The sequence below is a fragment of the Mangifera indica genome, chromosome 14 (genome assembly GCF_011075055.1).
Source record: "Mangifera indica cultivar Alphonso chromosome 14, CATAS_Mindica_2.1, whole genome shotgun sequence".
Taxonomy (NCBI): domain Eukaryota; kingdom Viridiplantae; phylum Streptophyta; class Magnoliopsida; order Sapindales; family Anacardiaceae; genus Mangifera; species Mangifera indica.
In genome coordinates this window covers 5624924-5648017 of record NC_058150.1, presented here as the reverse complement: position 1 = coordinate 5648017, position 23094 = coordinate 5624924, and the positions used below count along the sequence as shown (strand labels likewise).

At 33.0% G+C, this 23094-nt stretch overlaps 4 protein-coding genes and 1 long non-coding RNA gene across 6 annotated transcripts; 4 read left to right on the top strand and 1 right to left on the bottom strand.

Annotated features, from left to right (window-relative positions):
- The first annotated feature begins 2839 nt into the window (after positions 1–2839).
- Positions 2840–5492, top strand: LOC123196959 (probable polyol transporter 4). Of its 2 annotated transcripts, none has more exons than XM_044611120.1 (2): positions 2840–3232; positions 3722–5492. In XM_044611120.1, the coding sequence occupies exons 1-2, from the start codon at positions 3037–3039 to the stop codon at positions 5083–5085; spliced, it is 1560 nt and encodes a 519-aa protein (XP_044467055.1). In that variant the 5' UTR covers positions 2840–3036; the 3' UTR covers positions 5086–5492. The 2 variants fall into 2 exon arrangements, with proteins under 2 accessions (XP_044467055.1, XP_044467056.1); XM_044611121.1 differs by having other exon boundaries at positions 3100–3232; positions 3708–5492.
- A 3171-nt stretch (positions 5493–8663) lies between these two features.
- On the top strand, positions 8664–9640 carry LOC123197075. Its single transcript, XR_006497787.1, has 2 exons — positions 8664–9285; positions 9423–9640. It is a non-coding gene; the product is annotated as an uncharacterized LOC123197075 (long non-coding RNA).
- A 752-nt stretch (positions 9641–10392) lies between these two features.
- On the bottom strand, positions 10393–12255 carry LOC123195927 (expansin-B3-like). Its single transcript, XM_044609790.1, has 4 exons — positions 11934–12255; positions 11493–11799; positions 11283–11412; positions 10393–10908 (listed from the first exon to the last, which is right to left on the bottom strand). Exons 1-4 carry the CDS (start codon positions 12097–12099, stop codon positions 10711–10713), a joined length of 801 nt encoding a protein of 266 aa, XP_044465725.1. The 5' UTR covers positions 12100–12255; the 3' UTR covers positions 10393–10710.
- A 6260-nt stretch (positions 12256–18515) lies between these two features.
- Positions 18516–19421, top strand: LOC123195632 (putative [ribosomal protein S18]-alanine N-acetyltransferase). Its single transcript, XM_044609449.1, has 2 exons — positions 18516–18905; positions 19032–19421. Exons 1-2 carry the CDS (start codon positions 18605–18607, stop codon positions 19259–19261), a joined length of 531 nt encoding a protein of 176 aa, XP_044465384.1. The 5' UTR covers positions 18516–18604; the 3' UTR covers positions 19262–19421.
- Positions 19422–19631: 210 nt separating this feature from the next.
- LOC123195631 (tetraspanin-19-like) lies at positions 19632–23073 on the top strand. The gene is made up of 6 exons (XM_044609447.1): positions 19632–20082; positions 20874–20973; positions 21179–21259; positions 21402–21506; positions 22097–22285; positions 22805–23073. Exons 1-6 carry the CDS (start codon positions 19913–19915, stop codon positions 22814–22816), a joined length of 657 nt encoding a protein of 218 aa, XP_044465382.1. The 5' UTR covers positions 19632–19912; the 3' UTR covers positions 22817–23073.
- Positions 23074–23094: the final 21 nt, after the last annotated feature.

Genomic DNA, 23094 nt, shown 5'->3' with positions numbered 1-23094 from the left:
TTATAGCTGTCAGTCAGTTACTGTAACATCTTCTTCTCCAATTATCGGCCTTTATATCGGAGGTTTATCTTCATCTGACAATAAAAAGAGACTCTTTTTGGGTGGCACTTCGAGTCGCATCAAAAACTTTGGGTGGGAATAAGTTCTTTGGCCTCAGGATTTTATTTTTCTGTATCTAGGTGCTTTTCAACTCTCTTGAGTGTTTACCAGTAGGCAGGAAATTAGAAACGAGAAGAAATTTAAAAAAAAAATGACAAAAATAAATTAGGGCTGGAAATGGAATTTGGTTATATTAGGATTATCATAAGGAATTTCAGTGATATTAACTCTCTTCTTATCTAGCATAACAAAAGGGTAAAATTGTACTTTAATATGATAATTAAATCGGATATCATATCATATATTAAAAATCTAATTTTTTAATCATATATAAAATATAGTATTACATTATATTTTTTGATGCAATTTTTAATTAATAAAACAATAAAAAATTATAATAGATATATTATCATGTTTTAAAATATCTTAAATACTTTACAAATTTAAAAAATTTCGTATATACCTTTATTATATCATTATTTCTTCTTAAAAGTATATGGATAATTTGTATATTATCATAGAATATATATAGTATTATACGATATATCTATTATATTATATTAAATCAATATACCTCATAATATGTATTATTTTTATCTATATTATATCATACTATAAGTTATATATCATTTATTGTAAGATACTATTAATTATGATAATAGATAGGTAAAAAAAAATTTACCAAATTTAAGGGGTGACAATTTATTTCATTGTAGTTTGGGTGGGAAATAGTTATTCGGCCCATATAAAATTTAGAAAACAGTAACAGCACTTTGGGAGTTGTCGGTAGCTTTGCAGCCTCTATTATTATTATTATTATTATTATTATTATACAATGGCCAAAGAACTATGCCCCAAGAGGTTCGGTGAAATGACAAAATTATAATGATTAATTTTTAAAAAATTAAAAAATTATTATTTTATTAAATTTATTATAAAAATTAAACATAAAAATATTATTTAAATAAAAATTTATTGTATTTTTTAAATTAAAAAATTTAATAATTTTTTTATTCAATACTTAAAAAATAATTATTTCTGATTTAGAGTTTTTCTTTTCTTTTTCCAACGACAATCACATTTTCAACCGATCATCAGCCTTCACAGAAATCTTCCTCTCCCACTGATCTGCTGCCATCACCATCTATTTCCGTTGAATCATCTTTGTCTGAGCGTTGTTGGAATATTTATAAGGCCAAAGGACTATTTCCCACCCAAGGTATGCTTCATTCTCAAGTTTCTCCCATTTAACTATGAAAATACCAAATATCTACCCATGAGCAGTTAAATTTAACGGAACCCTAACGCCTTAAACTTTAATCTCTTTTCCCCCCCTAACCCCTAAAAACTAACCATTTCCCCCTAGGCCAAGTTTTGAAAAATGGCATTCCCCCCTAGGGTTTAGTTTTCAATCTCCGATACCAAATCCGGAGCCATCGCCAACGGGCCACCATGCTCCGACGGCCTCTCTTCTCTCCTCTGGAACGTCGATCGGTCCAGATCTGACGAAGACGACGACCTGAAATTTGAAGAGATTCGTCGGGAGACGAAACTCTTCGTCGAGAGACGAAGCTCTTCATCGGGAGACGAAACTCTTCGTCTTCCCAAACGATGATGACGACCTTAGGAAGACGAAGACGACGACGTTCGACAGCCCAGATGTGGGAAGACGTTCAACATTCGTCTTCCCAGACGAAGACGATGAAGCTCTTCAAATTTCAGGTCGTCGTCTTCGCCAGATCTGGGTCGATCGGTGTTCCAGAGGAGAGAAGAGAGGCCGTCGGAGCATGGTGATGCGTCGGGAAGGCTTCGTCGTCAGCGATGGCTTTGGATTTGGTGTCGGGGATTGAAAACTAAAAGCTAGGGGGGAGAATGCTATTTTTCAAAACTTGGCCTAGGGGGAAATGGTTAGTTTTTAGGGGCAGGGGGTGAAACGGGGATTAAATTTTAATTTACTGTTAATATTACAAATAAAATGATGATTTTGCTCTTGAATCTGTTTTTTGAAACAGTTCATAGGTAGATATTTGGTATTTTCATAGTTAAAAGGGAGAAACTTGAGAATGTAATGTACCTTGGGTGGGAAATAGTCCTTTGGCCTATTTATAAAGTCTGAATATGACTTACCATAAAACAGACAAACACCAATAATTAATAATTGCTTGAACAAAATTTATTGTTCAACAGGGTAACGTGTTTATTTTAAATCCAACCTGTCATCCAATTTAACAAGAGTCGGACTTTTCTCCCAGAAGAAATATCAAAGCTTTGCCCAAGGAAATGACCATTGACATCTTCAATGGATCTGCCCCAATACACCTTTTCCCCAACTGAAATTCAAAGTTTTGACCATAACACGGAATTCATTTGATTTTTCTCTTGAATTTATTCTATATAAATATATTGATATGAATTATTAATTCTAAAATATTTTTGAAAAAAAATCTATTGCATGAATGCTATATTTAAAAAATACAAATGAAAATCAGTTATTGTCCCTTCTGTTGTTACTTACTAAGAAGGTTAAATGGTAAGACGGTTAATCTCTAGTCCTGTCTGATGAACCTAATCAACAAAATTAAAAAATTTATTAAAAAAAGTCTTTGATTATTTTATTTACAGGAACTGGTGTGCGTATGATGCAACCTCGAAAGCAACATCCAACCTTTTTTTTTTTTTTTTAGAGGAATAAATCAGCGTGAGATGCCATGATTTGGACATGTACAACAATGTGAGGAAATACCGAGTTGGTGGCTTGCTTGTCAAATAGAAAGACCCCACTTGCTAAAGACTTGTCGTCTCTCTCTTTTTTTTCAGATCTAAACGCAGTCCACGCCTTCATTTACAACATTTGCAAGACAAGAATAAGCAAAACGGCATCTGGGTGTGTTTCCTTTCTCTGTGTTGTGTCTGAAAAACAGCCGGAGAAACAGAGAGATGGGGATGGTGGGTGTCCAAGAAAATGGGAGTGGAGAAACGGCAAGGAAGAACAAGTATAAGAGAATGGATTCTGAGTTGACAGAGTTTGATGATGATAATCTTCAAATTCGTGAAGATAGGAAAAGTACTACCGGAAAATATGTGCTTGCTTGTGTCGTTTTTGCATCTCTAAATAACGTTCTTCTTGGCTATGGTAAGTTCTCTATCATCTGCTGGTAGCAGTATTTTTTTCATTATTTTGTTTTTGTTTTCTCTGTATGGTTAATTATGTTCCTTTTTGTTATGTTGACCACTTTGCTTAATTGACTGAAGTCTGTTAATGCTATGTGGAAATCATTCATGGTTCTGGGTTTTCATTTGATGTCTAAGTTTAGCTGGGAAAGGAAAGAAAAATTCAAATGATAATATGCGTTGACCCATGATAAGAAGATGCTATAGCCAGAGTATTTAGGAAGGTCTTAAATTAATCTATTAAAGGGTCTTTTTGAAGTCATGTTCTTCATCTGTTGACATTAAATTTCTTTTGAGCTTGTGATAATTTTAAAGGTGCTATGGTATGTCACAACTATTTCTTTCTATTCTCTAGTTACCTTGGGATTTCTTCCGATGATACCAAACTTTATAGTGGATTGAGTTAGTGAAACAAAAATTCACTTAACAAATTAAAGTGTTAATTCTGCAGATGTAGGTGTCATGAGTGGAGCAATCATATTCATTCAGAAAGATTTAAAGATAACTGAGGTACAACAAGAAATTCTTGTTGGAGTCTTGAGCGTCGTCTCGCTTTTTGGCAGTTTAGCAGGTGGGAGAACATCAGATGCCATTGGCAGAAAATGGACCATGGCCTTAGCTGCTCTTATCTTTCAGATAGGTGCAGGTGTGATGACACTTGCTTCTTCATTCCAAATACTGATGATAGGAAGATTTTTGGCTGGGATTGGAATTGGCTTAGGAGTTATGATTGCCCCTGTGTATATAGCTGAGATATCACCAACTGTTGCTAGAGGATTCCTTACCTCATTTCCAGAGATTTTTATAAACTTAGGAATATTACTAGGTTATGTTTCCAACTACGCATTTTCAGGTCTTTCAGAACACATAAGCTGGAGGGTAATGCTTGCAGTAGGAATTCTGCCCTCTGTGTTTGTTGGATTTGCCCTATTTATAATCCCTGAGTCACCAAGGTGGTTGGTGATGCAAAACCGAGTAGAAGAAGCAAGATTGGTGCTTCTTAAAACAAATGAGAATGAGAATGAGGTTGAGGAGAGACTTAAAGAAATCCAATTAGCTGCTGGACTTACTAATGTGGAGAAGTATGAACAAAAGGCTGTGTGGCATGAACTGTTGAGCCCTTCCCCTTCACTGCGCCGGATGCTAATTGCTGGGTTTGGAATCCAGTGTTTCCAACAGATCACGGGCGTAGATGCAACTGTCTATTACAGCCCTGAGATCTTCAAAGAAGCTGGGATTGAGAATGATTCAAATCTTCTTGTTGCAACAGTTGCTGTGGGTGTTACAAAGACGGTCTTTATACTGTTTGCCATGTTAGTTATTGACAAACTGGGTAGGAAGCCCTTGCTTTATCTCAGCACAATTGGAATGACTATTTGTTTGTTCGGTTTAGGTTTTAGTCTCACTTTTCTAGGAAAAGGGCAACTTGGTGTTGCCTTTGCAATTTTGTCTGTGTGTGGAAATGTAGCTTTCTTCTCTCTTGGCATGGGTCCTGTTTGCTGGGTTTTGACATCTGAAATCTTCCCTTTACGTCTGCGTGCTCAAGCAACTGCGCTTGGGGCTGTGGGTAATAGAGTCAGTAGCGGCTTCATTGCCATGTCCTTCCTTTCTGTCTCTCAGAAGATTACAATGGGCGGAACATTCTTTATCTTTTCACTTGTTTCTGCTCTTTCCATTCTCTTTGTCTATAAATACATACCAGAAACAAAAGGAAAATCTTTGGAACAGATTGAATTGCTATTTAAGAATGAGGTCGACTGGCAAGGAAGTGAAGTTGAGCTGGGAGATGTTCAGCAACTTGTGCAGAAAGAATGAGTAATTGGAACTTGTCAAGGTTTATCTGGAGCCAACATTTCTTCATTCTATGATTCAGTGACTGGATTGTGGAGAAAGAAAATCATTCAATGTTAGCTGAGTTTTACACCCCTGATGGAGCTATTGTCAATATGACGACACGTATCTAAATGTAAACCTTCCTGGCATCTATATGTCTACATCTCGGTAACCATAGGAAAAAAGGTGTAAGGATGTGATCAATTAATGCTACTTGAGTCGCATTCTTTCTGCTTAGTCAGAGGCATAACTAGATATCAAGATTGTAATATGTTTCTGGCCTATGGTTGCTGAATATCAAGATTTAGTTGTACTGGTTTTTGCCTTGGTTGCTAGTCTTGTGATTATTTTTCGGAGAACTATAAATGAACTTTCATTTGACAGTCTAAGTTGATTTCTCTGTTCTAAAGTTTGATTTGCCCATCTTTGAAAGGGAACAAGTCTGATGCTAGATCTCACAAGCATGCTGCCTCTGTAAATTCCTGTTTTTCTAAATCAAGATAGTGATAAGGGTAAAAGCTCATACTGAATCAAAACATTGGAAGGGTGATTTCAAGCATATCGCAAGTTCATAAAATAACAAGCATCCATCAAACCTAGTTAATAAATACGCATATTATTTGTGTTCTCGTATTATTCACGTATTAAATACGTTTAAAAGAATTTTTGAATTTAAAACGTATTAAATACATATTTTACGTATTTTTTATATTAAACATAAAATTTTAATAAAAATCCAACAATATTTTTTTCTTAATTTCTAACTCTAATTTTATGTTTTTTTCTCTTGTGACCTATATAAAAATTTACTTTAATCTGAAGTCTGAAACCCAAATTGATTAATTTATTTGATTTTTCCAATTGAATGATACATTACTTATTATGCAAAGAATTTTGATTATGTATTATGTTGTAATAGGTTTCATAGTTAATTAAATACTTCACATTTTATTTGTTATATTGATTTTTAATAAGAAATTCGTGAAAAATACTAGAATTATTATGATATTATCGTATTTTTAGAAATATATTATTAATAATGTGTTGTATTAAATCTGTATATACAGGTTTTGTACTTTTCCCGTATGAAAATTTTAGAAGCATTTTTTTACTAACATATTTTTTTATTATTCATCGTATTATAACTGTATAATTCATATCTCATTTTTTTTTTATTTCCGTATTTACTAACTAGGGCATCAAAGTATATAAGCAGGAACATCTCCAAATATCCCGTTATTAGATAACATTCTGAAGGGATTTCACACAGTGAAGTGGCTGGTAAACAACCTAGAAATTTTCCATTAATCGTGTTAACAGTTACTGCATATGGTTACTTCTTTTTTTCCACAAAACTGGGACATGAGATTAGTATTAATTGACAGACCTCCTGAAACCCAGGAACCATTTTTTGTGTGTTTATACCTACTTAAAATTCTGTTGCTAGAATCTAGCCAGGTTCAGTGTAAAGGAAAATTGGATCTTCTGTTTCAAAATTGCTCACAACAAAAACCCTTTCAATCCAATCTAAAGAGAAACACATACATCAAAACAAAATGTTTATTTCCCACCCAAGGGTTGATGCAAACCTAATTTTTCATCCGTTAACTATAAAAAATTTAAACGTTACTCATATGTTAAATTTCATTATTATTGTCAAGGATAAAATCGTCATTTAAAAATTTTGTTTAAACTAATATTTTAGTTTATCTCTTAAGTTTTGAAAAACTGTGTTTTTCCCCCAATTACTTTTTTTTCTTTAGGTTTCAAAACCTACTTATTTCCCCCAAGTCCTAAGGTTTTCTTGGAAAATTTTGAAACCCCCCAGATATTTTTGTCTGTACCTACTGCCAACCCAAGGTTTTGAAATATTGTCGGCACAGACCCCAATCTCTTACTCCGGGTACTGCTACATTTCTAGCATTGTCCCCTCCATCTTCAGCCACCAATCTGTCACAAGTCGAGCCATTATCAAGCCTAGTACCAGTCTCCAACGAGTTCACTCCTTCCCCGACTACCTCTAGATGTGAATTTTCTTCTTCTCATCATCGTCGAGTGCTTCTTTCTTGGTTTCTTGTTGTCCTTGTCCACTGAGATCGAGTAGGTTTAGTGTACTCCACTTTGTCGATGACAATCAGAAACTGAAACTGAAGAGGAGGGAAGCTACAATTTTTCAAAAAGCAAGGGGTGGTTGTAGATGGGAAAAATATGAGAGTTGAAACCCTCAATTTGGGGGGAAAGTCATTTTTTAAACTTGAAACAATTTGGGGGGAAAGTCATTTTTTAAACTTGAAAATTTTGAGGTTAGGGAGCAAAAATAAAAAATAAAAATTTAAAACTTAAGGGTAATCATAAATATAAGTTTAAATAAAAATTTTAAATGACAATTTTATCCTTAATAAAACAGTAAAATTTAATAGACAGGTGGGTATTTGAATTTTCAATAGTGCAAATGTTGAAAATCTAAATGACTATTTCACACCCAAGGTTTGATGCAAACCCCATTTTTCATCTGCTAACTATTGAAAATCTAAATACTCAATCATCTATTAAATTTCATTATTACTATTAAGAGTAAAATTGTTATTTATTAAAATATTTAGAAAAACTAAAAAATTATACTTTTCTTTTCTAAGTTTAAAAATCTTACAAATTTTTTCTCATACAAAGTTTGAAAAATCAACATTTTTCCCTAGGGTTTTTGTTTCCCTCTCCTGTGACAACTTCACCAGCCAACAACTAAGCTTCCCACCCATTCTCTTTTATGGTCAATAGTTGACGATTCTAAACAAACTGAAGTCTGACGACAATAAGGATCTAGAAAAGCCAAACAAAGATCGGGAGAAGCCAAACAAAGATCTGGAGATGCTTAGGATCAACATCTCCATTTGAAGATGAATCTTTGTTGCACTCTCGAGCAACAATGCTTTATCGTGCTCCCGAGTGACAACACTTCATCGCGCTCCCGAGAGACGATGCTTTAGTTCTCTGGGCTGTCAAGCGACGATGCTATTGGCCGGCGAAGTCATCGGAAAAGGAGAACAAAAACCCTAAGGGGAAATATAGATTTTTCAAACTTTGGGTGAAAAGAAATTTGTTAGATTTTTAAACTTAGGGGGGGAAATATGATAAATTTTTAGTCTTTTAAATATTTTGTTAAATGACAATTATACCCTTAATAATAATAATAAAATTTGACAAACAAATAAATATTTGAATTTTCAATAGTTAACAAAAGAAAAGTTAGGTTTGCATCAAATCTTGGGTGGGAAATATTCATTTGGCTTATAATAAATTACTAACAATAACACCTCCTAAATAAATACAAAATCATATAATATACATTCTGCAAATTTTAAGCCTCCCTATAAAGTTAGGTCACAACAGAAAATTTTCGTTTTAACAAAACATTTTATTTTATATCAACATGTGTTTTTTCATAACAAAATATGTTATTTCATGCCAAATGAATTGTGCTTTGACATGACATGTTACGTTACATAGTTTAAATTAATGTAAATCATGTTAGATCATACTAACCTATTTTGGATCATTTTAAAGTAAGATTTTGATATGATATTAACCCGGGTCATGTTAAGGCTAAGGTCTCTCTCCAGAAATCCAAAGTGACACAACATGACTGTCTGGTCTATCTTTTCTTAGGTAAATGAACTTTTTTTGTGTAGCTCAGCTCTACTTGGCGAACCAAGAAAAGTTCCACAAAGAAGTTGGCCAACAATACTGGAAAGCAATAGCGGAGCTCATCCCTCGTGAGGTACCTAATATTGAGAAGAAGAGAGGGAGAAAAGATCCTGACAAGAAGCCTTCCATTGTGGTCGTTCAGGGTCCAAGGCCTAGGAAACCCACTGACCTCACACGAATGAGGCAAATGTTTATAAAGCTTAAACATAAGCGCCACAACTTCGTATGATGCATTCCCCACGCTAACCTGCCAAAGATGGCAAGGATGAAAAGGACGGAAATGATGCAAAGGATGAGAAGAAGGATGCGAAGAACGAGAAAAGTAATACACCAACTGATCAAGCTGAGAGTGTGCCTGATTCATCACCCTCAAAAGATGTAGCAGCAGCAGGGAATTCACCCATATCACCATCTAAAAGAGTTTCACCTGCATCAGTTGAGGGTGAAGAGGCTGATAGACTAGAGCCTGCAATCGCTCAGGTATATATGGTTGCTCTGAAATTTGCAGCACGGGCAATGATGAGCTTTCTTTCTTACTTGCTTAAAGATTCACTTGATGTTAATATAGCGAAAATTTTGTTGAAGCCTCTTCTCTGTATCATTTGTTTTGTACCTAGGTTTTCTTCTGATGAGTTGTGAGCATCTTGATTCAATCTGAAGAAAATTAGTGGCAGTTGAACATTGACATTCGGAATTCAGTTCGTTGTACCCTCGCTAGGCTCTACCCTCTTTCAAGGAGAATCTATAATCAAATGATTGAGTAAGCAGCTATGTTATTTAATAATAAAATACCAGATGGAATAGCTGAAACAAAAATTTCCAGCTTTTTTCTTCACGTGGAACCAATTTTTATTCTGGATAAATTTCTGTCTTTCCGGTGCTTGGCTGTCAAAGTTTCACTCAACAAAAAGTTTTTTTTTTTTATCGACAAGAGATGGAGCATGTCTGGTACATCACATGACAAGAAACGTGAAGTTCCAATCAGCATGGATTCAAAGGGATCGGCCTCCACGTGCGGTGGTCACAATGAACTTGTCACCACTCACCACCCACCGTGTGGGTTTGGAATCACTTCACGTGTGAGGAAGATAATGTCATTGTTATCCATATCATAAGCTTGTGAGACACCCACACCACCACCCCCCCCCCCCCCCCCCCCCCCCCCAAAAAAAAAAAACCCATATTCATGGAGCTCAAACGAGAGAATTCATAAAAAAAATTTATAGGATTCCTTCAAGAATTCTATAAACTACACAAGCATTTGAGGCAAATATTGAGTCAGAAGTGTGCATTACATGAACAATACATTAAACAACAATATATATTATCCTTTTTAAACTCATCTGTGAATAGAATATGTATCAGTTAAATGAAAATATTTTCACATCTTACATGAGTTGAATACAAAAAAGCATCTGGGTTTTTTAATTAAACCACAGTCGTCTTAGAGATGGTCATTTGTGCACAATTTTGTGTTTATTATTTGTGCACACATTGCTAGTCTATAAATTTTGCTTCAACTGCCAAAAACAGGGATAAGGCTCCACAAGCCCAGCCTGTCTCCAAGTACAACTCAACCGCATTCAATTCAATTCAATGCTACAACTATAAATTTATTAGAAACAAAACAGGGTCCACGATATTACATGTACTATTCTTATACGCTCTCTCTCCCTTTGGAGAGGGCAACAACATTTACCACACACTTGCACACTAATAATGGCACCAAATGAAGTTAGATGAAAAAGAAAAGACCATGGACGATTTGATGATGTCTAATGGCTCCTTTCTTTCTAAGAAAATGTAAAAAAAAGAAAAACCCAGCAGAGAAAAAGGCTACTTCTATGCCATGAGAGATCCAGAGCTGGGGTGACATAAAGGTGCTTATTGCAGCAATCTTGAGCATTAGAAGTTGAAATTGAGGCGAGATGTGTAAGTAGCTTTGGGAGACCAGTTCCTTGGAATAACATCCCTTGCAGATAGAGCTCGTTCTGTTGAAAGTGTGGTTATCTTCACCGAGAATGGTCCCTTTAAAGGTCCCCCAATAATACACCAATTTGCTCCCCATAGATGATTCATCTGCAACCACTGGTTGGAATTTGCCTGCCATTTTAACAAATTAAAATCAGTCTCTAATTAAATACGCCCTTCAACTTAGCACAAAGAGCACATGCAAATGGGTCAATAAAGTGGCTTTGAACCCATTGCACATTGGCGCCACTAACTTCAGCAAAGCGTTATAATAAACTATTGGAACATAAAAACCAATTCTTTTGTAAAACATAATTAAGAAGCGACACGTCCACAATGTTAGGATTTGTCTGCTTTGTTTAATCTTAATCCCATACTGTAATTACCGTCGTTACTGTTCTCTTGTTTTGTGAAGGTTCCATTTGGGGAAAAGAGAAAGTGCAGCGCTACTTTTGACTTGGAGCCTTAAATAAATAAAAGACGAGATGGAAAAAGATAAATCTTACTTCTCTTATTTGCATCGATCCCACATCCCCATCTCCATCCTCAAATTCCACCAGAATTGACAGCCAGTAATCAGTCGAACCTTCGTTCACATGGAACGCTATGTTCTTCCCAGGATACTTACACGGCGTCCTGAGTTAATCAACAACAACAAATGACATTTACAATAAACGAGTAACAAAAGAGTGAAGGCAGCAGTGAAAACAGAGTACCGTCTATAGATGACTGGGAGCTCGCCTCGGTTGCGGAGCTGGGAGCCCTCGCCGGTAACGGCCATGCGGCCAAAGGCTGCACCACTGAGGTCAAAGTGGGTGCGGCCATTGGAGCAGTAGCCACCTGGGCACTCGTCCGTTACAATTATGGTGACTGCCCTTCTTGAGCAAATGCTCTTGTCCAAGCACTTCACTTTGTAGCAGGCCCCACATCCCTCGCCGTTCTTGAAAAGTATCGGACTCACCGCACCCACTCTGGCCCTCAGCGGCTTTACGTCCACCAACGAACCATAGCCACACGCCCCTCCTGCACCAAACATTAATATTATTTTGATTTCACCAGCCGAGTTGACCCAGCTAACTTCTGAGTCAACTCACAGAACAGATCTTGACTAAGAACTGTAAAAAACGGACAGCATTAAAGTATAATGTGGGACGTACCGTCACTACCGTCGCCTTCGGGATCACCATACCAGGTGGTAGTGGCGGGTTTCCAATGTGTGTCTGTGACGAGGTGTTTAACGCTGGCGGAGACCAGTAAACATTTAAACACCATTAACAAAAGGAATAACTTCATGGCTTGGCTGAAACTGCGGCGGAATTGCATTGTGTATTAGTCTTGTCAAGTAAAGAAGCGGCGCCACCACTAACACCACCACCAACTCCGTCAGTAATACTAAAATGTGATATAGAGGCTTGCCGACAGTTTCTTTTACTTGACTAGTGAAGACAGAAGCTATAGTGTGAAGGCTTTGTGTCAGGTTCCTATAAATAGAAGAAGAAGGAGCGGGGAGAAGAAAGAAAGCCCTTCTTTAGTGTAGTGTTTTTTTCGGTGCCCATATAATACATGGGTATTAGAATTATTTACAAGTCATGCCATTGTCGATGGGGCCCAGTGACGGTTAAGGCGTCAAATCCGCAAGGCCGTACGTTGGATGCTGCAGTATTAAAGAATGAAGGGATAGTTTGGTAATTTAGAGAATGGACCGTTAAGATTGTTTGGTTGTTGGGTCATGTGAGGAAGAGGAAATTAGAAAGTAGTCGTTAGAAGCTGCCAGAGGAACAAATTATGTGATGGAAGATTAGGAGGTGCGGTTATTAAATAAAACTATGTCACACTTACAAAGATCCCTTTTTACAATAAAAAAAATATATAAATAATATATATAATTTTATATATAAATAATAATATATCATAATGTATCTAAATATTGTTTTATCTTTCATTTAAAATTATTCGATCACATGATAATATATTATTATTTATACACGTAATACTGTTCTTTTTTTTCAAAAATAATGTTATATATATTTTATACATAATTTAAACATACAAATTATGTATTATCATGTGATTAGATATTATTTTATTTTTAATTTAAAATCATCTAATAATATAATAATATATTATTTATGTACTCAGCTTATATAAAAAAATATATACACAATTTCATTGTCCTTTTTTTTTTTTACATTACAAAAAAAAACATTTAATTGCATAAGGAAAATATTTAAGTTAATAAATTAAAATGTACTCCGCTTGTGTTACAAGAGTGTAAAAATGATTAACATTTGAATTTTAACAAAAATGAAAAAATGTCATTTGTAAAGTTCAAAAATAGGAAAGCATCTTTGGGGGCAATGGGTTGGAAAGAGTCATTCTCCCTTTTTTTTTTTCATGTGATTAATGTTATATTTGAATCGAATTAGCTTATACTCAAAAGTTAGTTCAATTCAATTTGATTCAATTTGAATTCATTTAAATTCAATTTGAATTGAATTTGAGTTAAGAGATTCGATTCGTTTTAAAACTATATTAAATTTAAGATAAAGAAAGTTCAATTTATTTTAGTTCATGAATTAGATAGATATCTCAATTTAACTCAAATTTAGCTTATGACTCTATTAAAATTATGTTAAATAATTATTAATTAATATTATTTTATTAATTACTCACAAAATATAATTATAAATATGAGTCAAATATCTAAATCATAATTTTAAATTATAAATTTAAACTAAATTATTTTTATTTATATTAAACTTAAACCACTTTGAAATCAATTGAATGAACTTAAATCCAATTATTTCCCATTTCAATTAATCTCAAAGCAATACTTGTTCAGATTCAGCTCTATTCATATGTGATTGGTTGGAGATTTGCTCAAAATGTGAATGTATTTAGCCGAAATTGTTGACCTTCTTGTATATTTGCAAATATCTAGGAATTATTTTCCTCAACAAAACGCACATGGGTTCCTTAAAATTTTATGAGATACGACAAAAATATTAAAATTCCTTCAGTTTCCGGGAAAAAATTGGACGTTTGGATGGCAAGAAATTATAAGGTGAAGTAAAAGTGGAGAATTATTAGGGTAATGCGGTCCAAATTCCAACACGTGGACATGACAAACCCCAATGAATTCACCTGTGATATGTAATGATCAATGATGTAAGGTATGATGATCACATGTGAGGGAATCGTAGTGTGACATGACTCATTATTATTTGCATCAAGATAAGATTAGATCATTAATTAGGTAAAGACACACATGCAAATCCCAATTTTATATACTCATTAAACGATAATTTAAATGATTAAAAATAAAATTTTATATATAAATAAATATAAATTAAAATTTTTTTTTAATGATATATCAAAATCAAATTTTAAATTTATTTAATTTAATAATTATAAAATTATCATTAAATTTAAAATTTATTCTATTAAATTTAATTAATTTAATCTTAAATAATATTTCTCATAATAAAAAAAAAAAAAATCCCTCTCAATCCCATCTTTTTTTAACGTTTGGAAGTTTTGTTAGTTTCATTTCCACTAATGATATTGCTGCCTCCACAGCTCCACTATAGCATTTCCCCCCTATTATTAATTGAAATAATCAAGTTGCCACCCTTAAATTAAGCCCGAAATTGAACCCAAAAGTCACCTTGATTGGTGGAAACTTTGTAACACATTTCAATGAATCACAAAAGTTTAAATATTTTTGTTTGCATCTTCAACACTGTGCTGTGACTGATCGATCCGAGGTCCAGTTATGGAAGGAGATGATTTGAGAAGAATCTTTATAAATAATTTGTATATATAATAAATATATAATCTCCACAAATTTCCAAGGAGGGTACATTAAATTCTTCTTCTGTCGGCACAAGAAGACTAATTACTTGCAGTCACCGAACGTTCAAACATTTCAGCTATAGTATATAGTTTATTTAGTCTTTTTAACTTCTACGTGAGAAGTTATGTAAGTTTCGTCACTTTTTAGTAGAGAGGGGAAGAGAAAGTATAGAGAATTTTTTCAATGGGGATGGAAAAGGAAAGGGAAAAGGAACTTTTCCCATGGAGAGAAAGGCAGTGATTCTGTGTCATCTTTATTAGAAATAGGGTAAAAACAGAGAAAAATAGAGATAGAAATTAAGATATTCGATCTGAACTCATTGCATTGCTACCTCTATAATTAACGTTATCTCTACTATTTGCTATCGATTTGAACGAGGGAGACTCTTCAACTAACCGATGAAGATGTACTTTTAATTTTTGTTAAAGGAATCTTGACATATGCAAGAGTCTAAATGGACCTGCCAATTAGCAAGAGAAATGAAATGGACATGTCGGTTGAAGTTTAAGCATGAAATGATACGGGATTTTAACCAACTCATGGCCCGAGGATAGACGGCAAAATTTTCCGCAGAGGCTTGATAATGCATGCTCATGTTCATACACAGTTTCATTTATGTGTGTAATCAAATTTTAGGCTAAAAGATTTATTCCTACCCAAGTTTGGTGAAATCCCAAATTTATATCTGATAATTTAAAAAAATTGAAATACTCATCATTTTATTAAAATGTACTCTTAAAATTAAGAGTAAAAATGTTGTTTAGCTAAAAATTATTTTTAAAAAATGTTAAAATTTACCATATTTTCTTCTAAGATTTAAGAATATAACAACTTCCCTCTACCTAAAGTTTAAAAAGTAATCATTTTCTTTTTAGGGGTTTTTTCCCCCTTCTCTGACGGCCACTTTGGATCCGACTAACAATTAGTCTTTATTGTATCTTCCTCTCCCACTAGTCTTCCAATGATGATATGCATTTTCATCAGACGAAAGCGAATCATCCAACGATGGCATGCGTTTTTGTGAGGCAAACAAAGGGTTTGTTGTCATCTTCTAATATTGATATAGAGCGAACAAAGACGATTTGTCTTCCTCTAACAAAATGCATGTTGTCACTGGAAGATTGGGATGAGAGAAAGATACAATGAAGATCGATTGTTGGTCATATCTAAGGTAATCATCGGAGAAGGAGAAAAAGATATTCTAAAAGAGAAATGATCACTTTTTAAACTTTGAATGAGAAAAAATTATTAGATCTTTAAACTTAAGAGGAAAATGTTATAAATTTTTAGTTTTTTTAATATTTTTAGTTAAATTATATTTTTATCCTTAACTCTAACAATAAATTTAAATAAAATGATAGATATTTAAAGTTTTTAAAGTTACCAAGCATAACTTTAGAGTTTTGCCAAACATTAGGTGGGAGAAAGTCTTTTGACCTAATTTTTAATTATACAAGCTGCACTATGTGATCATGCTCACATTCTCATTATAAATATTCTTAAAAGCCATTAATTATTGTAATTACTTTAGTTAAACTAGTGGCTATCCATATGTGGCATAAAAGTCACAACGCGTCAAACACGTAAAGCATTGGTGGTCACATTGGAAAATATTGATTGAAGGGAATTATAATGTTATAAAATAAATACATTAAGCCATTCTTCTTTGACTAAAACTGAATAATGTAACACAAATAGGCACGATCTCTTATGAAAAGAGGGCTTTAAAGCTTCAACACGATCTGGTTTCGATTTGCTTAATAAATTATGATTATCTTGGTCGTTAAAGTACCTACAGTTGAAGAAGAAGATATCTTGAGAATCCATTCCCCGCAATTAACTGCCTCCGTTGTTATGTTGAGTAAGCCCATTAACTCATATGCATCCATTAAAAAAGAGAACCAATAAAAGTCTTTTTGGGTTACTTTTATATAATTTTCTGGGTTTTAGGGTAAGAGTGAATTTAAATCGAATCAAATTTAAATTCACTTAAACTCTAGTTCAGCTTATTTTAGAGAAGTTAAGTTCAAGTTCAAGTTCGTTTTAATAGTGTTTGAGTTTGACTCATTTAAAAGAAGATTGAGTTCGAATTGAGTTTTGAGATTAGTTTGATATTGAAAATAATGTCGTTTTGATGTATATTAATCAAAACCTTTTTAATTAATTCGTATTGAATTTTTTATATTCGTGAGTTTTATAAACGGAATACTCTCAAAGATCAAGCTTAAATTTGAAAATATTAAACTTTTAAATTCAAATTATCTGAACTTAAATTCAAACTCAAACTTAAATTTGAATAAACTCTATTAGAATCTAACCTTATTTTAAGGTTTCCCTTTTAATTTTGGTGTGTTAAAGCAAAAGTTGTCATGTATCTTTATGAATATTGGTTATATTAATTTGATAAAATAATATTATATATATTTATTTTAAATATATAAATTTATATATATTATTATATAATTTGATATTATTTTATTTTAAATTTTAAATTATTTAATTATATAATAATTGATTCGAAATATGATGATTGAATAAAGGAGTTGGATTCCACGTGCTTCTTTTAAACTTGGCAGTTAATTCATCAACAAGTGTCAGATGTCCTTGTGCTTTTCATCAACAAGTGCCAGTTCAATTGCATATCGAAAAAAGTGCTAATTGTCAGTAGATCTCAAATTTATACATCGATTTTCAATTATATATTATATATAATTAAATAAAATGAATAATATTATGTGTATTTATTTTTTATATATAATTTATGTATATAATAATATATTATTATATAATTAAGTAATTTAAAAATATATGTCATCATATGATAAATAAATATTTAATCATATGATAATATTTTATCTATATATATAAATTATATATCAAAAATAAATATACATAGTTTAATTGAAATAAAATACCCTTGTGTCTTTTATGCATGGGCTTTTGGACCGGGGTTTTGTACTATTTGCTGGCTATTTTGTATTGGACCGAAGTTTTAACCCCCACCCAAAGTTAAGTATACTTTTTAATTTTTATTTAGTAAAATTTAAATATTTATTTGACATTAATGTTTTGTTAAATTTTTTAATTAGAGTTAACGACAAAATATTGGAGAAAATTATAGTTATGATTCCTCGAATTCTTAAACTATAAACTCCTACGAAAAAAGACGTTAGAACTCGTTTTTTCAGTTTTTGTAAACAAACTTAAATTTTGGAGCGGAAGTTTGTAGTTTAAGAATTCAAAAAGTCGAATTTTGTGATTTCTTCAAACCTTGGATAGAAATATTAATCAGTAAAATTATGTATATATATTTTAAGTATACAAAATTGATACATAAACGATGTATCATCATGTAATTGAGTGATTTTGAATTAAGAATAAAGTAACACTTAATTATATAAAAACACATCATCTATGTACATATTTTGTGTACTCAAAATATGTACATATAATAATGCTTAATAGTAAGTTACCCCATTATACACTAAGACCTAACTGGTAATAACAAAGTATAAACAACATATGCCACATTACAATTGTACCCCTCTTTTATCCCCTATAGTGATATATAAGGACATGTATAATTCAGTTTAAATAATAAATTTGATTTGAATTGTTTAAAAATTACAATTCGTTTTAGTTTAGCTTGTAAAATAGTTTAGTTTGAATTAAAAATTTTCGAAACCGGGTTTTTTAGTTTATGTTGCGATTTGAGCAATTTTCAAACCATAAACTATATTTTTATAAAATACATATGTATAATTATATTTTACAGAATTTTTCTATAAACAATCTAGTGTATAATTTATTTTTTCATATTTATTTTGTTATTTTCTTTATAAATCATATAAATATTTAATTTAAAAATTTATCAAAAAGGACACCAAGTTTGTAGTTTAGATGTTTGTGTCCCGAGGCAGAAATTATGGCCTTCGTCATCAGTTAGATTTTCAAGTCTGAAACATTTGTTACATGAGTAAACTTGGAAAGCGGAGAGCAAGTGCAACAAGCCAGGAGACAGGAGGCACGAGCGGCAGTGAGGGAATTATGGAGCTACAAAGAAACTCAACACAGTGGAGGAAGGTAGTTGAAGAGATAGTGAAGTTGGAGAAAAAGATTTTCCCCAAGCATGAATCACTAGCTAGGTCGTTCGATGATGAACTCAAAAAGAGGAACTCAGGCTTACTTTATTTAGAGGTTGATGAACAAGTCGTAGGCTATGTCATGTACTCTTGGCCTTCTTCCTTGTTCGCTTCTATCACCAAACTTGCAGGTTCCGCAACTTCTTCATACTCCATTATTATCGTTTACATTTTCGAAAGTTCGTGCATTACGTCACCTCTGCCTATTATCTGTTTGATAAATGTCTTCTGTGACCAAATACATTATTTGTGATTAGTGAAGGAGAGTTGGAGGAGACGAGGCCATGGAGAGGAATTGCTGAAAGCCGCAATTGAGAAATGCAGAAGCAGAAATGTGAGCCGCATAATGCTTCATGTTGACACCTTAAGAACTCCTGCCTTGAATCTCTACAAGAAATTTGGCTTCCAAATTGATTCCTTGATACAAGGTTACTACTCTCCTGATCGACATGCTTATCGAATGTACTTGGATTTTGATTCCAATTAGCTGCGACAAACTGCAAAGAACTTGAAAGTTAGTTCATTTGGCCATGTTTTGGTTTTGTTACATTGAAGTCCTTTATAGATGACTCCAAAGTTGATGCTGTCTTCAATTTTTGAAGAACGGAACCGTAAAATAGCCTATATTATTCTACTTGGCTGGATAATTGAATCTTTGTCGAATATGTATCTTACATAATATTTTGTTTTGAATTACAGGCAAAATACCTATACAACTGGAAAAAAAACATGTTTTAAGAATGTCCCAACCTGTCAATCAACTGAAAACTTAAAATAATATTAAATATTAAAATTTTCGAATATTATTTTTGTATAATGTTTTATTTGTTTTAACTGGAATGAACTTCTTAGCAAATACCGGTTTTAATTTTAACTATAAATAATATAAGATAAATTCGATGAAAAAGAAAACAGAAATACCACAAAGTATTTGGAAAAAAAAGAAGTGGGAACCTTAAAATCGATATTCAGCCACGAATCAGAGTCGGTGGTGACTCTGGTCCAAACCCCGACAACTCTTGTTGTGGCTGAATTCGACACTCCGGAACCTGGTTCATTGTTTTCTGCAGCGGTTTTGCTCAAGTCCTTTTTCTTAACATTAACTGATAATTGGGTTAGGGTTTTGGGGCAACGAGAAATGGCAAGAATAGTGAAAAGTTGCATACAGTCGTTATTAAAAATGGTGAATTCGGTGATGGGAATGGTGGGAATTGCTGTTGTTTTGTATGCCATGTGGTTGATTTGGGTTTGGCAGAAACAGATGGGTGAGTCCCCCTTTGGTGATGATACCGATGGTTCGGCTCCATGGTATGTTTCTTTTGTTTATTTAGATTTATTTCATTTGTGGCTGTGTTTTGGTTGCTAGGAAATTGATTTCAGATTTGGTGGATGCTTTATGATCTGGGTTGGCTGACGGTACTTTATAGAATTAGAAGATATCTTTTGTGTTTTGTTATGTGATACTTTGAGTTAGTTGATTTTTATTGATTTTTTACCATTTGGAAGTTGAGAAGGATATATTAAGATAATGTGAAACTAGAATTTGATTATTCTCAGAGTTTTTAAGCAAACTAGTTGAAATTTTCCTGACTTTTGTTCGACTGGTTTCTGAAGATTGTAATTCTGTTTGTTTCGATATTTAAGGGTTTAATTGTTGGTTAATAATTGTTTAAGTTTATTGTTCATATTTTGTGGACCATGTTTCCTTTTGCAATGGAAGTGGCAGTGGGGGAAGGATTAGTGGGCCAAATGCTTTGCTTTTGTGAAACATGTTTCCTTTGTCTCTCTTTAAATAAAATGTGCAAAAATAGATTTTTTTTTCAAATGCACTTTTGTTAGACTGCATATATATTGCAGTCTTTTTTCTAAAGGATTGACAGTGGTAATTAAGAAGTTGGTCTGTGTCTGTGTGAGTTGAAACTATGAGACATTATCATTCAGAGAAGTGTGGGTTTCTGGTTGTAGATACTTCTTATTTGTACATAGTTTTAGTTGAGGAAATTTTTTTAATCAAATTATTGTTTTTTAAAATAATTATTGTAAAAGAACTTATTATTTATGAATTATACTTCAAACAGTTAATTTCACTTGTATTACAGGTTTATTTACACTTTCCTTGGCCTTGGGGTCACTTTGTGTGTTATCACATGCTCAGGTCATATTGCTGCAGAAACTGTAAACAGTTGCTGCCTCTATTTAGTATCCTTTTCCTAATTTGTATAAATATATATGAATTTCCTTTTATGTTCATTTTAAATATGTTTATGCATATGGGGATTTAATTTTTGTTGTTCCTTTGATGTAGCTTAGGTATTAAGTGAATCTGAATCTGAGTATAGGTATAATGGAGCTGTACTTTCTAGAATCTGACCTACGACTTCATTGTTGACTTAACTGTGTGTAGTATATGTTGTTTGTTATTTTGCTTCTTATGCTGGAGGCCGTGGTGACTGCTGATGTATTTCTGAACCGTGATTGGGAGGAGGTATGTTACATATTCAATCATTCATTGATTTGAATTTTATTGATCTCTCATGGTGTTTGGAGACAATTTAAGTGAGTAGTTTTTTTTTCTTAGAATAAACAAGTCAGGCCTGGATTAATATATTCTGAACTTGTTGCACCAGGACCTTCCAGAGGATCCAAGTGGTAGTTTTACCCAATTTAAAGATTTTATCAGGTCAAATTTTCTATTCTGCAAATGGATAGGCTTGTCAATTGTCTCTGTACAGGTATCCTCTTTCTGTGCCTCCCTTCTGTCATGTTTTTGTTGGTTAAAATTGTTTAGTAAATAAATCTTGCTAGTAATTTAGTAGGATTTAGCAGGATTAGTAGACATTTTTGAATATTTTATGATGTCATGGCTGCACAAATGGCTAAGTATGCATGAAAGCTGCAGTATGCGCTTTAATTGTATATGATGGCCCATTTGGGAATGATTTATGCTAAACCATATTCATAGATCCCAAGAGTGTCATTTAGTTTTTATTAGGTCCCATAGTAATCTTCCCTTGATCAATGTCTTCTGCTGTAATTATATCTGTTTTTGCTAGATCTGCATCTGTTTTTTTAGTGGTGATACTAATTTGGGATGCCATTTCGATGAGGTGGAAAAAGATGGTAAACAAATAACAATATGTGATGTGTAAGGGCATTTGGTTTGTATGCTATTTGCTTGAAAATGCTTCATCTACATTCCTTTTGCCTCACTTGATGAACATCTTTTGATTCTTATATTGCATTATAAATGTTTAAATTTAGCATTAGCTTCCGCATCTCTTTGATTCTTATATTGCAGTTCAACCATGCCCTTCAAATGCAGGGACTATCTTTTCTCCTGGCCATGGTACTAAAAGTTCTTGGACCAGATCGATATTATGATAGTGATGATGATTATACTCCTGATAGGGTTCCACTCCTGAGGAATTCTGTTCACCCACAGACCTACATGGTTGGAGATCCCATTTATGCATCCAAAACTGATGCTTGGACTATCAGGATCAATGAGAAGGTAGAAATTCTTTGTCTCTCTATCAACCAAACTGCTTAATAAAGGCCTATTTTTCTTAAAATGCTGTCATGATTATTACCGTATCTCAGTCGATCATTAATTCTTCTAATTCACTCTTTTCTTTTTTTCATGTCTTTGATTTGAATATATCACCACTCACTTTTGATATTGACATTATATGTGTTCATTGCAAATTCCAAGTCAGTTTACTGCAATGCTTCATTCTTTGCTTTGTAGCTGCATGAGCATGTCCTCATTTTTATCTGATGTTTCATTTTCACAAGCTTAGACTGTAGAAGCAGTTTCTACTTTTTAGCTTTTCTGTAAATTCAGTCCTTCCCTCTTCACTGGTTTTCTCTGAATTGCTAGTGACTGAAGACAAGAAAAAATTAAAACAACTTCTGTACCATTGATTAATTGCCTCGTTGCAAGCCCTCATTCGATTTTAGTGTTTCTATATGTGACAAAATTTATAAATCTCTTCATCCTTTTCCTCGTTTTTCTTTTTACCATAATTAGGCAAACAGGTGACAAGGTTTGATCTCAAACTCAGATGGATAGGAAATGGAAGCCCAGAGAAGATTAAATTCAATATAAAAGTTTAAAGTGGATAAGTTTCTGACAAACTTTGAGTTGGTACAATTGTCTTTTCTTGTATAGATATTGTCCCAATTACTGTTTTGGATTTCGAATGATGAAATATTATATGTTGTTAGAAAGATCGATTTCATATAATGTGAACAATAATAGTATCATTTAGTAAGATGAGGAAAATTTTAAATGTCTTATCCTAAGTATATTTTTTTCTT

Bases quoted from the DNA above. Each gene is read 5' to 3' on its own strand.
- LOC123196959 (XM_044611120.1), top strand. From the start codon at position 3,037: ATGGGGATGGTGGGTGTCCAAGAAAATGGGAGTGGAGAAACGGCAAGG. The intron at 3,233-3,721 runs GTAAGTTCTCTA...TTAATTCTGCAG, and splicing joins TAACGTTCTTCTTGGCTATG to ATGTAGGTGTCATGAGTGGA.
- LOC123195927 (XM_044609790.1), bottom strand. From the start codon at position 12,099: ATGCAATTCCGCCGCAGTTTCAGCCAAGCCATGAAGTTATTCCTTTTG. The intron at 11,800-11,933 runs GTACGTCCCACA...TGTTTGGTGCAG, and splicing joins CGAAGGCGACGGTAGTGACG to GAGGGGCGTGTGGCTATGGT. The intron at 11,413-11,492 runs GTACTCTGTTTT...TGATTAACTCAG, and splicing joins CTCCCAGTCATCTATAGACG to GACGCCGTGTAAGTATCCTG.
- LOC123195632 (XM_044609449.1), top strand. From the start codon at position 18,605: ATGAGTAAACTTGGAAAGCGGAGAGCAAGTGCAACAAGCCAGGAGACA. The intron at 18,906-19,031 runs GTTCCGCAACTT...ATTTGTGATTAG, and splicing joins TTCTATCACCAAACTTGCAG to TGAAGGAGAGTTGGAGGAGA.
- LOC123195631 (XM_044609447.1), top strand. From the start codon at position 19,913: ATGGCAAGAATAGTGAAAAGTTGCATACAGTCGTTATTAAAAATGGTG. The intron at 20,974-21,178 runs GTATCCTTTTCC...AACTGTGTGTAG, and splicing joins ACAGTTGCTGCCTCTATTTA to TATATGTTGTTTGTTATTTT. The intron at 21,260-21,401 runs GTATGTTACATA...TTGTTGCACCAG, and splicing joins TGAACCGTGATTGGGAGGAG to GACCTTCCAGAGGATCCAAG.